This window comes from Charadrius vociferus, unplaced genomic scaffold (assembly GCF_000708025.1).
Source record: "Charadrius vociferus isolate BGI_N301 unplaced genomic scaffold, ASM70802v2 scaffold561, whole genome shotgun sequence".
Taxonomy (NCBI): Eukaryota; Metazoa; Chordata; class Aves; order Charadriiformes; family Charadriidae; genus Charadrius; species Charadrius vociferus.
The window spans coordinates 508,430-524,503 of NW_009646848.1; the positions used below are offsets into that span (position 1 = coordinate 508,430).

At 46.2% G+C, this 16,074-nt stretch overlaps 1 protein-coding gene across 1 annotated transcript in view; it reads right to left on the reverse strand.

Moving 5' to 3' along the window:
- Positions 1 to 4,706: 4,706 nt before the first annotated feature.
- Positions 4,707 to 16,074, reverse strand: part of ITFG2 (integrin alpha FG-GAP repeat containing 2) — a 13,405-nt gene continuing 2,037 nt past the window's right edge. The window contains exons 2-12 of the mRNA XM_009894132.1: positions 14,304 to 14,399; positions 13,815 to 13,856; positions 12,785 to 12,959; positions 12,330 to 12,469; positions 11,748 to 11,896; positions 10,505 to 10,599; positions 8,149 to 8,202; positions 6,401 to 6,492; positions 5,755 to 5,872; positions 5,014 to 5,187; positions 4,707 to 4,855 (exon numbers count right to left, since the gene is read on the reverse strand). Coding sequence (XP_009892434.1) covers positions 4,707 to 4,855; positions 5,014 to 5,187; positions 5,755 to 5,872; positions 6,401 to 6,492; positions 8,149 to 8,202; positions 10,505 to 10,599; positions 11,748 to 11,896; positions 12,330 to 12,469; positions 12,785 to 12,959; positions 13,815 to 13,856; positions 14,304 to 14,399 — 1,284 coding nt within the window. The remainder of the gene's footprint in view (positions 4,856 to 5,013; positions 5,188 to 5,754; positions 5,873 to 6,400; positions 6,493 to 8,148; positions 8,203 to 10,504; positions 10,600 to 11,747; positions 11,897 to 12,329; positions 12,470 to 12,784; positions 12,960 to 13,814; positions 13,857 to 14,303; positions 14,400 to 16,074) is intronic.

Here is a 16,074-nt window from a genome sequence, read left to right on the forward strand (position 1 = left end):
CTGTACTCTAGTTGCTAATACTCTCTCACATTATGCCACTATCTTGCCAGCCTTTCCTCCATGTTCTGAACAATCATATTAATTGTATATATACCGGTATGTATAAACCTAGATTGTCCCACTTATCAGTCATAGAGAAGATGTTTCCAAGCAAGTGCTACATTAGCATGGGAGAGCTCTTCTTTTCAGCTGTGAAATCAGGTCCAGGGTAGAAGACGTGCTTCTCACCTTCCTCTTGTCCACAACAGTTGAACATGTGGGTCCACAGGGCAAAGGTCTCTTCCACCCAGACACTGAAGAAGCTGTTGCCAACAGTTATCCTGGAACCTCCCCATCAAGCTTTGTTGCAGGCAGCGCTTACAAAAAAAAACCATTTATGTGACTAAATGAGAACTGCACTTCATAACACCATGGCTGACACCTCACTTCAACTCATTCCCTAAATCACAGTCTAATCCTACAGTATCAGTACCTGGTTTCCTCATCATTAAGCAGAATGTCTGGTGGGTTTCCATCTCCCAAAGTTCCTTGGCATTAAATGACATGTTGTTACTGACCTTAACACACATATTTGGACTTCTTGCCCAAATTACTATTTTCTTTAAAGACCAACATTTTTGTGTCTTTACATGGGAATCCCAGCTTCCATTGAGAAAGACAGACATCTCAGCTTTAAAAAACGTGATTATATAACAGGACTTAGATGTCAAAGAAGCAAACTTAACTCCATCTACAAACATAGTAATTTTTAAAAGTCTTCCTATGTGAGGGAGCCCAGTAAGTAATTTTTAAGTGGGTTGGCAAGGCTGAAGACTGTCTCACTCACAATTTCTTTTGGAAAAGCCTATTATACAGATACACTTCCCTACCCCCAGTTCCAGTCTTTTGGGAGAGAAGAGGAAGGATCTAAAGGTCTTTTCCACTGGAGATCAAAAAATGCTAATGCTTCCATATGGAAAGTAGCAATTTAGTACAAACTGCCACCTCAGAGCAGGACATAGGCACATCCTCTATGTGTCCAACATTGGCTTCCTCAAGATGGGGCCCATCCCTTCAATACAGACAATGGAATGTTATTATTTTAGGGATAATCTCTCTGAACTGCCTTGGCGGTCAGCTCCTACCAGGGCTACTTTCCAGCAGAGTGGACATAGCCGTTGTGAAATAGTCTGCAGGAAAGTGCCTGTCACAGCAAGTCTTTGGAACAGAGAACCAAGTGTTACACGGCAGGTGTGAGAAACGTACGGCTGAACCTGCCCTGGGATGGGGAGATGGACTTCTGAGGCCCCTTCCAAGGCCTATATGCAACACCTATCCCAAGAACATGCACTTTGCTGAAGCCATAATCAGGACCATTTCCAGGAGCTTGGGGTCACTTGGTTTTGAATGGAATGGGAGCTCCAGCCATCCATATTCCCAGGGGCCTGCTCCTTCTTTCACTACTAGTGGGTGAGTTATGGAACTGAAGACCACTGAGTCACCTACGTATGTTTGCAGTCAGTCTTCCTTTCAAGAGACTCCACTGGCCAATGCCAGGATATGCCTGAAGAGTTACAGAAATAACTGCATTCAGCAAAGAGATCATAAAAATGAGAGCAGGGATGGCCAGTGGCTTTATTATGTCTCAGGAAAATAAAACAGCCCCTTTATTTTCTTGCTAGTAAATTGAATGTCACAACCAAACCCATGAATCATTTATCTGCAAATGCCCCCAGCGTCTGAGAATGCTGTTGGACTCCTCACTTGCTGTGTGCTGGCACTGGGACATACAAAAGTGTCTTGCAATTCCTGCCCTGTCGAAATGCTTCATGGCACCAGTGGGTATGCCAATCTGGTACTGAGTAGGATACAGCAAACAACATTTTCTGCTGCGTGGGAAGGAACCACTTCTAGTTCCAACTCCGTGGCTTGTGTTGGCTGGCAAGGACAAGCAGGCAGTGAGTTACAATGAAACTAACTCCATCAGTCCACAGACAGAGCCTGTGTGGCTCCTTCTCTTAGTAGACGTGTACTTCACAGAAAATTGTTGCCAGTGGAAGCAGCCTGAAGCATTGGCTCCAGGAAGTATTGACTGTAGCCAGTCTATTAATTGTAACTTAGGAGTTCAGGGCATCAAAAAAGAAGGAAAGTCACCTTTTGGCCAAGGAACAGCACAGAGGTTCCAATTAATTCTTCTGTAGAGTTTGCATTTTCCTTTGTGCATAAGGGGCACAGGAGCAAAATGCATCTGCAATTATGTGCTGCAAGTAATACAAAACTGACAGGGGAAATCCTCAAACATGAGTTTTTCCTCTCAAATGGTTTCAAGAGCTGAAGAGTTTTGGGGAATGGATGATCTATAGTGTTCATATATTCTCACCTCGGCTTTGCACAATGCAGCACACCCGAGCTTGCACAGCACACAGCAATGTTATCCTCAGGCCAGCAAGAGGGCTAGGTTGCACAGGTTTCCCTGTCCAACATTTATATTGGTTTTGCCCATTTTCTTTTAAAGATGGTTCTTCGGAAAATGTCATCTCTCCCCCATTTAACCTTTTCCTGTTTCTTCTCAACAATTAACAGTACAACAGTGGATCAATTTGGCCTTCCTTCCATTTGACCTGTATAGCAAAATTTGTTTTGCATAAAACAGTTTCAGTCATACAACCGTTTGTATCCCCCCTTGCGCTTGTGTTGCTAATAAAGGTTTATATTTGGCATGGACAGAGAGCATTGAGTTGTTTTCTGTTACGAGTGCGGACAATCCTGTTAGGCCTCAAGAAGGAATTACAACCCAGCAGCTCTGCAGTAGCCTGCAAGACCCAGCTACCAGATTAGCTCAGCCTGGCACAAGTTGTGGTAGGATTCCACCTGTTTTTGTCAAAGCACACACAACACAAGAGCCCATCATCTGTGCAGCAGTACACGCACCACGTTGAGCGAGAGATGACTGAAAACTCAGGCATTACTATTTTCTGTTGCTAGTAACCATCCTGTTTCTGTCCCTGGTGCGTGAGACAGAAGCCAGAGAATTAGGGTGGGGCCAGAGGGGAGTGTGCTCATTATAACTTGAGAGCTCCTGCCTGAAGGGTCCAGTTGCACACAAGCACTTAGTATGACAGAGGAACACTTAAAAATGCTTCTCAGTGAGGTCACTAAAATGGAGAGAAATTAGCATTGCATTTAGAGTCAGAAGAGAGAGTGGTCCAAGAAGCAAGACAACTGGTACAGAGCAGGTCATACCATTTCACTGCTCCATGTGTCAACTTTCACAGCTATCAAAGAGAAGCTGTCCTCTATAAAGCTTATATAAATCTATGGATCAAAATTGGAAAGAAAAGCTAGGGCTTATTATGTAAAGATCCTGCCCTTTTACCACGCAGAGCTACTTCAACAACAGTCCTTTTGATCCAAGGGCAAGACATTCCTTTCCTCTATACAAAGTCCTTTCTCCCAGTTCGGGCCTCCCTTGGATGTTTGGCAGAGTATAGAACAGCAAGTTTTCAATAGCCTGCAGGATCTTTAAATGTTACCATTTGCTAAAGATAGGTCACTGAATTGTATTTGCTCTGACTCAAGCTGCCATAAGGATGAAGGTGCAGCTCCATCCATTATGCACGTCCAATAAAACATCACACAAGTGAGAGAAGATAATAGATGCAAACCAGCAGGTGAGCCTGCTGCTCTTATTCTAATAAACTGAGTTAGGCAAGGGGCAAGCAGAGATGGGGAAAAGCAGAACACCAGCAGCATGTGGAAAGGTTCCTACCTGGGCCTTTGCACATGAGCAGCCTGGGGAAGCAATAGCCTTTTCCAGACTCCACATACCAGCAAGTGGAACATCACCTCCAGTCCACCTCTTTCGGTTGTGCAGGACTTGAAATAGCATGGCACTCTCCACAAGAGAGAAGTGTGGCATTTCCCCTGCTTATTATGGAATGACAAAGCTCCCACAGCACCACAGATCCATCGTTAAGACAGATTCCTCTTATTGCCCGGTTCACAGCTGCTTTCTTTGCTATATCACAGCCACCTCTGGAATCACCCTGCCCAAGAAGGTGGAGACAAGCAACGCTCTCAAGTATAGCTGGGGTTTGCTGGAGCTATCATCTCTCGACACCTTATTAGTACAAGTTGTGGTTCTTCTCACACATCTCCAGCTCCTCAGAACAGGAGGTGGTTTGTGAGAAACTGCTTGGTAGAAGAGCAGCAGCAGAGCAAAAGCAAACAAAAGCCTACTTTAAAAACACACCTAAATGGAAAAGGCGGCCCTTGCCTGCTCCCTTACTCAATTCTTCCATCTGCAGTTCCTGTGCTGTAATCCTGCTAAGAACTCAGAAGTAATCACTAGAGCATTTGTAAGAACAGGCCAAAACAGAGACTGAGCTCAGCTATTCTCTCCATCTATGTCCTCAGTGCTCCTTCACAGTCACCCATAAAACGGTTTAGCTAGCAGAGAACATGGAAACTGGCAATGGAAGGCAAATGAGCAGGACACTGGACTCTTGCTGTTCTGGCAGCTTTCTCAGCTAAAAGAAAATCAACCCACCATCTTCACTCAAGCCTACAGCAAAGCACATCCCTCCAGAGAACCTGGCCTGTACACCCTTTGCTGTCTGGAAGCTTTGACAGAAGGAAAAAGAACAGTCCCATCTTCATTAGATGCCCAGTTCCAGTTGGAGAAGAGTTTGTGCTGATACTAAAGATGTCAACCTTCATGTAACTTGTTATAAGGGATCCTGGATGACAGTGTAGTGGGCAGAGGAGTCTGTTCCATCAGGGTCCTGACACTGTGAGGGGCTGCTCTGCTGATGTTTCTCAGGAAAATACAGTGTTTTGTGAATCAGATCTTTGACAGCAGAAACGTCGTCTCTTTCTACAGAAAAGAGAAGATGACGGTTGTTAGGGATTCTCAACAGGCAGTATGAACGCCCCTCTTCCTCAAGTACCTGGAACCCTAGTTCCCAGCATGTCACCTGCCAGCAGCCCTTCCCCTCTTTTTTCCTGTACATCCTTTACCCTTTCTGCACTCACCGACACCCAGCTGCTGCAGGAGACTTCCAAACTCTGGGTCACAATCCAGAATTTTCAACAGGTTGGTGGACTCCATTCTCTCTAGCTGCACATCCCAGTAGATGTAGATCTTCTGATTGAAACTGACGTAAACCAGGCAGGGGCTGTTGCTTCCTCCTTTGCATGCATAAAGGCCTGCAGAAAGCAAAAGTGTGGAGATACGACTACTTCCAAAAGGACAGAGAAAACTAATAGGTAACTTCTTATGATGAGTACAAAAGCTGTTAGCAGAAAGCAGCGAGCACCTGAGGCTAGGGGCACAGTCATGGACTTGGGTACATGAAGTCCCTTAAAACCAGTCTCTAAACTGTTATTAATGCAGGGAGATTGGGGATTTGCAAGCTGCTTCTTGCAAGTCTGAGAGAGGGGACTGAGTAAAGCCAAGGCTTAGGCTGGTGCTGTGGGGCTCTTTATCTCCTTAGAAGTCTGCAAATTAAAAAAGCACTGGGGAAGACAAGATACTGCTGTAGCACTCCCTCAAAAACCTCCAAACCATCACATGCAAACCTCAGCATCACCTCCTCTCACTCCTACTTTTCCCAGATGCCACCGGAGGAAAGACTAGCTGAGCCTTTTGCAGTATACATACAGGGAAATTATTCCCCGCTGCAGATGGACAAAGGACTCCAGGTCTCCCAGAGGGCAGTAGTAGCTCTGAGAGAGAAATGCTGCGAGGGCTGGCTTTGCAGTCAGGCTCCCCACCTGCACAGAACGCACTGACATTCTCATCTGCTTGAAATCTGGCAACAGTCCGATTGTGGTCGATGATGTACGTCTGACCATCCCATGCACAGGCAATCACCTCCTCATGCCCATTGCCCTGCAGGAACCGTAAGATCACATATTAGCACACATATCAACTATTCCCACAGGAGGTCAGGAATCTTTTCTGGTTGTTCAGAGACAGAACGCTAATGTCTGAACAAGATGTCACTTTTGAATGTCTTGTCCAGACGTTTTACACTTGTCCAGTCTTTTTGCACTTGGAGACCACCTCCCTATTGTAATCTTTATGTATCATAAGAGGTTATAGACAATCGGGATACTAGCAATGTGCAAAACCATTTAACTTTGCAATAAGATAAAAGGGCAGATGAGGGATGAAAAAAGCTTATAGCAGGATGCTGGGCTCACTAGATCAAACAGGCAGACCCAGCTCAACCTCTTGCAGGTGGCTAGACTGCCATGAGTGCAGAATGCGCCAGCACAGTCAGAGCACTCTGTGTGTCATCCTGAGATAGTCCCAGCCTTTTTCAGCTGAGTCATATGCCCTCTGCCCTTCCTAAACTCATATACCCAAAGCCACATTGAGTCTTCATCCCTCCCAGCCCTATTCACAGACACTCACAGTAACATCCAGTTTTTCCAGAGCAAACAGCTGGTGATCAACCTGCACAGACCAGAGCAGTTTATCTGCTCCCTCCATGAGCTTCAATGTCCCTGAAGGGAAAAACAATAAAGATTGTCTTGAAAACATTAAAAGGGAGTAAGATCTTTGCTAACGCTGGGCCCCGCACACTCCTTCAACACTTAGGGTCTGAAGGCAGAGGGTTGGGCCCATGGCACAGGCTGTGGTTAGTAATAGATAGCACAGTCTCAGTTCTGGGAAGGACAGCAGTCCATTATCTTGTCATCAGTAACTGGAAACAAAAAAGAAAAATGGCAGCTCCGCTAATTGGATTGTGCTCTAAGATAAGAAGAAAACTGCCCAAAACAGGCTCCCAAAGTACAGTACATCAACCAATCTCACATAAGACAATGAGTAAACTAGAAGCTTCTCACCATGTCCCACAAATCATGTGATCTCAAGACAGCATTTGACAGGTACCGGCTGAGAGCTGGCTGGCTAATAGCATGGGCACGGCCTCTCGGCACCATACTGGACGCTTAACTCGCATACCATTTTTCTATCACCCAGAGATACTTTGATAGCACTGGCAGGGCGGGGGGTGGCCTTGAGAGAGTGGAACATGAATCTATTCTCACAGTGCCTTCCAGCCTCAGTAAGGCTCATGAATGAAATATAGTGAGGCAGGAAGCCTTGACAGATGCAGATGCTTCAGAGTTCAGGCCCAAAGAATAACCCAAAATTCCCTAGCAGGACACCATTGGGCAGGTGGGCATCTGGCCCAAACAGGCCAGGCTGCCTATGTGGGAAGAGATTCACAGCATCTTGTCTCCACACTGTTGGACAGAAACCCTGCATTCAGTTCATTAGATTCAGTCCTATTACAGCCTGTCCTATCACTTCTCAGTCAGGGGCACAGCAGAAGAATCTGGCTCCAGGCCTGTGTGAGGCCAGCTCCTCTCTACCAATACTCAAGTTCCAGCACCCATTTGCTTTACTGTTTTTGAAAACAACCCCAGTCAAGTACAAGGACCCATCTCTGCTGTGGTTTAGAGGCTCCTGTCTACACCAATAGCACTTTTTAAACAAGCATCTCAAACAGTTGTTTGATCACTGGGTAAGCTGTCAACTTAGGAGTCAGTAGATAAAAGTTCTAGTCTCATTCTCCTTCTCAAGCTTTCATAGTGCCTTTGGGCCAATGACCTACCCTCATTTTCCCGGCTGCTCACTACAGCATGGCTTGAATACTTCTACCCACATAGGCCATGGGACCGTATACAAGTAATTAATGTTTGTAAAATGCCTTGAAATCCACAGATGAACAGACTGTACCAAGGGAGAGAGAAAGGCAGATATTAATAACAGATAGAAAACACAACAGTCTTCCTGGAGAGAACAAGCCTGTGCAATATCAGACCCAATTCCGTAAGGAACATAAAGACGTGCTCAGCTTTAGTGTGTCATCATATCCTCAGAGACAGGCATGTTATCACACATCTGGTTTATCGAAGACTTGATCACAGTGACAACTTTTACCTTGGCTCCTGTCTTCGATTTCACGCCTTCACGTAAAATACGTCAGTAGGAGGCCAAGTCAAATCTCTTGCCTGACTCAAAAAGCATTTTGGAAGCCCAGCTCCCCCTTGTTTCAAAACCAAAAGCACTGAGCCCTTGGTTCCCTGCTTTCAATCAGTGACAGGGCTTGGTTGCCCCACAGGCCTTTCTTCCAGGACAGCGGTAGGACTTACCATCCAGAGTACAGAGGGCAAAGAGACCTGAGCCACTATTCTCACTGGAGCAGCCTGTAAACGCAGAAGAAAATTACAGGAGTTGATGCCGTTTTATGAGCATTGTCCCCCTACTCTCCCAAAAAAAAGATCTAAAACAAGCTGATCCATCCTGCTTGCTTTTTTGCCCAGCCTTGACAGTTTGCTTAGTGGATATCTGCAGATTCTTACAACCAATTGTACTACATGCTGGCTTTTATTTGTAGGGCACTGGCATCTCAAAACTCAAGATCTTTGGTTTGCACTGATATAAGCATGTCTGGCTCTGCTGGCTGCTCCTAGCAGTCAGTCTGTACCACATACGCACTTGCAGGCTCATGGCAGTTCCAGTTTTAGTGGACTGCATCACATCCGCTCCAGGCTCCAAAAATGCACAAGCACAGGCAAGACCATCACAAGGGACACAGTGAAGAACAGCTGAAGACAAACAAGAGTATTACAACTGTACCCTCACTGTTTCTTTCAAGGACATGATCATGGCCTTCAGCTGCTCTGGGAAGGTGCAGGGTTTAAAAAAAAAAAAAAAAAAAAAAAAAAAAAAAAGAGGTCCTGATAGAAGGACAAAGCGTCAGTCACATTAATACAAAAGCACCTCCATGGTAACTCCTCAATGAGTCTGTGGAGATCATGCTACCAACTCTATTGTTTTCGCTACAGCAAAACTGTACAAAAGCTGTGATCCTCTCCCAGCAAACACTGGTCAGAACATAGAGATCCCTTGCTTTATGATCCGATTAGACACGTACCTTCATGCTCATCTACACACTCAGCCCTGGCTTTCATGGGTTATGCTTATACAGCTGTGAACTTCCTGCGAGCAGTATCCTCTCCCACAATTGTGTGCAGGACAGCACTGACAAATGTGACTACTTAAACCTGAAGAGGAGACTGCCCCGACCACTGGGCTGCTTCAGACCTTCACTGGCAGTTTCACCAGAATGACCTAATACTGCAAGCCTACCTCCACATCTCCAAGCTACAACACGCTGCATGCTCCCAAGACACAGACCACCCCATTTCCACAGATCAGCTTGTAACGAACAGTCAGCAGGTCAGGTGCTCGATTGCCCCTAGCCGACATTCATCCAAGGCAGGATCTGATCCAAAAGATCTGCTCTGTTCACCTTACAAACTGGTCAGCATGACACTCTCCAGTTGTTTCATTACTGATGGTCCAGCATCAGTGGGCTTTTCACAACCTTCTCTTCATCCATTATTCTGTGTGCCTTCATTTTTCACAGACACCTCTCATTAGACACAAGGCTTTGAATGCAGTGAAAGAACTGATTTCATGCTCTGTTGACCATATTGCTCATAGCAGCATCTGAGATGCTGAAAACATGACAAGCTTAGGAACTGGGGAGGGAGGTACTCTGGGGAAGGGGAAGAGGAGGGGCTTCAGTGGATTGCTCTTCTCCCCCAGATGTAATTACATTGGACAGCCTAAATTGTTCTCAGACAGCACAGCACTTAGACAGAGCAAATGCAGCTGGATTCCAGCCAGCTGCAGACAAGATAGTGATCTGCACTGAGAATTTTCTGCCTTCTTGTATTATGCCCACATTCCAAGGGGAGGTGAAAGCTGCTTATTTTCCACAGGTATCAAAACACGGTTCCGCAGGTACACCAGGCACAGATCAGAGCACAAAGCAGCTAGACAAGGGAAGCAGTGGCAGTGTGTAAAAAAAAGTCTGGACACAACAGCGGTGTGTCAGGGCTGAGAGAAGCCAGCAGCTGTGGAAAGTTTAGATACAACAGCTGAACAGAATACATTAGAAGACGACAGAGGACAGTGATATAAATGAAATATGGAAGAAACTCTGGAGAGATTGGGACTGCATAGGTGAAGGAAGAGCAGGTTATAGCTGGCAGGTATTGGGAACCAAATGCTGAAAATCACAAAAGCAAGAATAAAGATGAGGCTGTGGAAAGGAAGAGATGCATCTAGGGAATAAGAAGAGGGCATAAGCTGCAGCCATGCAAAAGCAAATATCAAGGACATTTGTAGGAGCAAGGCATGGCAGCCATTCAGGATGACTAAATGCAGGCCAGTGGAGGCTGCAGAGAAACTGCCGTGCTAGGTGAAGAGTAAGAACTACATAGCGAAGGACAAAGGCTATAAAAAGTTCAAATGCAAATATCCAGCTGTCTTTTCTTTGGAAGCTGGCTAACAGAAGCCGAGTTCCCTCTGTTCTTGCAGGTGCCTCCCACTGTTATTTTTCAACCACGGGAAATCTGATTTCATGCTGGATTGACGTATTGAAAAACTATCAGGGGCAACTGTTGGGCCAGAGACCCCAAGCTCCTGATCTCTCACCTCGGCCAATGCTACCAATTAGATGAGTAGAAACATTCTTGTTGTGAATCCGTCCAGACGTTTGGTGTAGAATAACATCTCGAATAGGGGTCTCGCTAGGAAAAGAGAGACAGACATCAGGGAAAGGTTAGGGAATCATGCCTGGGACTGTGCCAGAACAATCTCAAGAGCAGTGTACTCCAAAGCTCTACAGATGCAGAAATTCATAGAGTTTGTGCATAGGTTAGCCCTTTAATGGTAAAGGCCAACAAAAAGAATGCATGTCACCCCAGATATGAAAGGAACTCACAAACGTTGAAAAGACAAAACCAGAATGATTTGACGCATCAGAAAACTGGAAAGAGCTCAAAAAAAAAAAAACCACCAAAAAAAACCAGAAAAAAACCCCAGAAAAAACTCAGTAAAAAAAAAAAAGTACTCTAATCAAGCAAAAAAAAAGACAATTTTTATCATTACTGTCATGTAAGCCTGGCTGCTTTTCACTCAGCAAGTGTCTGCCCGGGGTTAAACAGGTTGGTCAGAGATCATGCCCGGGCCTGGCTGCTGGCTAGGAGAGTACCATTCCACTAAGGTCTCCAAGACATCATGGAGACTTGCCTAGCTCCCCTCCTGCTGCACTTTTCTGTGTCTGCCTTAGAGTCTCACAGAACACCACAGAAGCACCTGAATTCTCCACAAGGATCCCTCCAGCGCTAAGGACAATAACCTCACTGCTCATCCTGGTTGCTCTGGTTGTGATTTACAGCACTGGCTGCCCGGGGTCTCACCTGGAACAAATGAGTGAATGAACCCAAAGTGTCATCCTGGGCTTCAGACTAACTGGGCTTGGCCCAGGCTTTCAGTTGCTACCCTTCCCACCATTAAATAGGACACTAGATTGCCTACTACTCTTTCTCTGGAGATCTAGGTCACTCATGTGCCTGCCCTAGCCACCAGTACCGCCCACCTCAGTGAGTTGGTTTTGCCCCTCTCCTTGCCCAACCCAAGGAGAAGAGAGCACAACACAATGAAAGCAGTATTCATCTTTGTGACAGAAGCATGAAGAGTATTATGGAAGCTTGGGTGCAGGTGGGCTTAAGTCTTGAACTCCCAGCAGCACAGCAGGTGACTGAAGCAAGGACAAACGACAGCATCTGCCCCCCCCCCCCCCCCGCCCCGCAGAAAGGTGGTGTGATGGTGCCCCCTTGTGATGGGCATCTACAACAGAATCTCCTTATCTATCTCATGCAGTAATATTCTTCACCTGCTTGGGGTAGAGCTGTCTCTTCCCTCTGCGGTGGCCTGCTGCTCAGAGTCCCAGGTGCAAAGCAGAATGGCATAACCACAGCCTGGCTGAGACACCATCAACTCCGGTGAGCCATCAGGGCCTGGATTCACAGAGAGGCTATCCACCTACACTGGCAGACAAAAAACACAGACAGAGTCGAACTGAGAACTTTAAACACATCAGAAAGGCTCACTGTGCTCCTTGTACCTAAACTTAAAATATGGCAGGATCTTCTCATACAGCTGAACAGGAGCTGAACAAATTCAACTAGAAGCAAAATGTCCAAGTTACAGTAAAAGGTTATGCTTCCCTACCAAAAGCCACTTCAGAACACACTTGTATTTTCCACTAATGCTCTCCAGTTGGGTGAGAGCAACTGACTGTTTTCCAGACCAACGCACCAGCTGCTCTGCAAGATGACCACCGGGCAAATCTCCTTTCAAGCCATCAACACAACTGCTTTGTTCATAGGACTGAGATTTTGTGCTTCTTCCCTTGGGAGAGCCAACTCTTGAAGACCATATGACAACTCCTGCTCTAAACACCTTGTTTCCTTACCTGACCTTCTAGCAGCCACTTCTTCAACAGGACCAGCTGTCCAGAGACATGGTCTGAATTCTCCGACAAATCCTCCCAGCGGAAGGCACGTACCACCCTGTCAGTGTAACCCACCACCAACTCACACTTCCCATCTCCATCTGCAGGGAATATAAGGAGATAGATGGACTCTCTCAGGATTTCATAGCCGCAACATTCAGAAACCACCGTGCTGGTTTCCATCAGGTAGCATCCCTGAGGATCCCAATCCTGTAACGAGAACTTGCACTTCAGGAAAATTCCTGAAGCCTTGCTTCTCTCCTCCATGACTTGATGGTGGATTGCTTGTTAGACCATCTATTTCAGCAAGATAGTAATTTTCTTCTGTGAGTCCCACGCAGTTTCTCTCCCTCCCCCACAACCTCATACCCACACACTCCCTCACCCTGCACTCCCACACCAGCTTCCCGGCTCACCAATGTCACTGATCAGCATGACTTTGGTGTTGGCAGGAATGTGCTGCTTGAACACTGGCTTCTGCTCTTCTGCTGCTGCCAACTCATGGTGGCCTGAAGCATCTGGGTGTTTTGAAGTTGCAGTCAGGTCAAAAAGATGAAACCAACCTTCTGCACTCACCACCACCACGAGATTCTAAGAAGGAAGAGAAAAATCATTTGATTTTTCCTAGTTTAGAAACTGAAGAAGCTGTCCCACAGCAGCGTGAGGAAAGGTATGAAGGTAGATCCATCAATGACTGCTACAGAGGGAACAGGAGAAGTTTTTTGGCCAGCATACAAACTACTCGGGTACTGCAAGGTCCAAACTTCTTGTTCATCCTTGTCAGACTAGGATATCAAGCTGATGTGTGCACACAGTCCCCAAACAATGGGTGGCTTTCTCAATGCTCACTTCAGCTCTGCTCCTCACTGGAGCACACATAGCTACAGTATTTTAGGCAGGTTGCCTGAACTGGGACTTTTGGACTCAGTGGTCCTGGTTTAACCCCCAGAAATAGCAGTCCAGCAAAAGAAGTCATATGAGACCCAGTGGAATTTGCTTGGGAGTCTAGACTATTCTGTGGCTCGGTCTTGTTTAGATGATGTTAAATGCACACAGCCAAGTGGCAGAAGGGCCACAGCCCACAGCAGGGAATAGCACAGAGCAGGGCAAAAGCCACTGAGGAAAAGGAGCAACCCTCAAACCACCAAAGCCTTGTGGCACTCACACAGGGGGACATGCAAATCAATAGTGCTTTCTTAAGATAGGACGGGTTTCCTTGCTCACCAAAACCTGCGTTATGCCTCACAGACAGATACAGGCTATATGTAAACAGAAGAACAGTTTTTAAAACAGTAGTGCTTAAACTCTATGAGCAAGGGCAGATACTGCACAGAAAGCACCTGCAACTTGTCTTCCTCCATGCTCAGGATATGACACGACCCTACTCTCCTAAGCACCTCCCACACACCCTACAGACACAGCTGGGAAGAGTTTGGCAGATCTCACCTTTCCTTTATTGCATACATCTCCCACACCAACACATGTGAGCTGCAAGAGAAAAGACGGCCATACATGAGAGAAGGCAATGCAAAACGGCACTCTGGGATAAGCCTTTGCTCTACCCCCTCCTCTCTCATAAACTGTCTCTTGAATTCTAGACAGGCTTTTCAAAGACCATGCACAGTCAGGGACAGAAACACATCTGTCATGTAACTGCCCAGAGCCCTGGGGCAAAATCCACAGTGCATAGGAGCTGGGTCAAGGTGGGACAAAAGCCCAGTCCTGTGTTTGTTCAGTACTTTGCTCATCACTTCTTGCCCATGGGGCTAGCTGCGGGCAAAAGCAAGGTCTTGCATAACTATATGAAAGGCATCAGAAACAGCTCTGGCTGCCATTTCCCTCTGGCCTACATATTCCTAGGCAGTGGTCAAGGACAGATGGCTTCACACATACCCCAAAGAGCCTAACTATTTAAAAACTTTGTCAAGAACTGACCATTCCTTGGCAAGATCGCACAGCCCAGGGTTTGCTGTCATCATTCTTGTAAACACAGAGTTTCCCATTGGTGTCTCCCACCACTAGCTCATTCAGCTGTAGAAGAGAATTGGGTTAGTAAGAAGAAATTCACAATTACAGTAACAGTATTCCCACACAGCAATAATTACAGAATTCATATCTAAAAATCACTCTGTGGGAAGAAGCAGCAAAGCAAGACAAGAGTTAAAGAGACAGCCTCGAATCAATAGAGAAGGTCTGTGAAAAAATAAAACCCCTGATTTTACTCTCACAGATAAAAAGAGCTGGAGAGGGGCTCCTTAGAGCAACATCCCATTATCCACTGCTTCTCTAGCCATTGTTTCAGACTTGTGTCACTGACTGTTTTAACAACCTGCTCTGTTAACTATCATCATCACCACCCCATCTTCTATCCTTCAATCTAGATTTACTTGATCTTCTTGAATCACCTGGGGAAGGTGATGGCAATGAGGAAAACGTAAGCATCCAGAAAGAGGCTGCAAGAACACCTACAATATATTTACACAGGATGTTCGATCTCACCAAGAAAGGCGTAAAGGTATTTCAGAATGGTGATTATTTCTTTAAAGATAACTGCTAAAAATTACCAACCATCCTGCCTGATAAGCCTACTCCTACTATCCCATCTTCTGCATCATGCCTCTGTATATTTAAATTGTTTGCATTTCCTAACTCCCTCCACGTGTTAGCCCACATAACACAACTTCTTATGGGAAAATTTGTTTTATCATCCACTGCATTGCTAGCCATGACACTTTTCAGGATAGCAGGATAGGGCTGTAATAAAATTTATTGAGAAGAAGAAGGGCCAGTTTATACGTGTCTGATTAAGCTAACCTCTTCCTAGTTACAGAAAAATCAGGCCCATCAGAAACAACTATCTGTGGGACTGGCAGCAACATTCATGGAATCACATAATTTTCAGAGTTGGAAGGGACCTCTAGAGATCATCTAGTCCAACTCCCCTGCTAAAGCAGGATTGCCTAGAGCACGTTACTCAGGACTGCATCCAGGCGGGTTTTGAAAATCTCCAGAGAAGGGGACTCCACAACCTCCCTGGGCAGCCTGTGCCAGTGCTCTGTCACCCTAACTGTAAAGAATTATTTTCTTGTATTTGAATGGAACCTCTTATGTTCCCACTTGTGTCCGTTGCCCCTTGTCCTGTCACTGGAAACCACTGAAAACAGTCTGGCTCCATCCTCCTTCAACCCACCCTTTAGATATTTATAAGCAATAATAAGGTCTCCCCTCAGCCTTCTCTTCTCCAGGCTAAAGAGTCCCAGTTCTGTCAGCCTTTCCTCATAAGGGAGATGCTCCAATCCCTCAATCATCTCGGTTGCCCTACGCTGGACTCGCTCCAGCGAAAAGTCCCTCTTGAACTGGGGAGCCCAAAACTGGACACAGCATTCCAGTTGTGGCCTCACCAGTGCAGAGTAGAGGGGGAGAATGACCTCCCTTGACAATGCACGTCCATCCATCATAGAGATCCAGTGACACTGAAACTTGGCTCTACCCTGTTTGTGATCCACTGCGCTGCAGCAAAACGATTCCCCACACCGTGACAGCAGCGCGCCTCTCTTTGGGACCCAAAGTTAACATCCCTATACCAGCGACACACCACCCAGGGCCCACACCACGGGTGCCCAGCACGCCGAACGGTGCTGGAGGCGCTGACCGGCTGCAGCCCAGAACCACCGAAACACGGAGTTCGCAGCCGACCTCTGGGCGC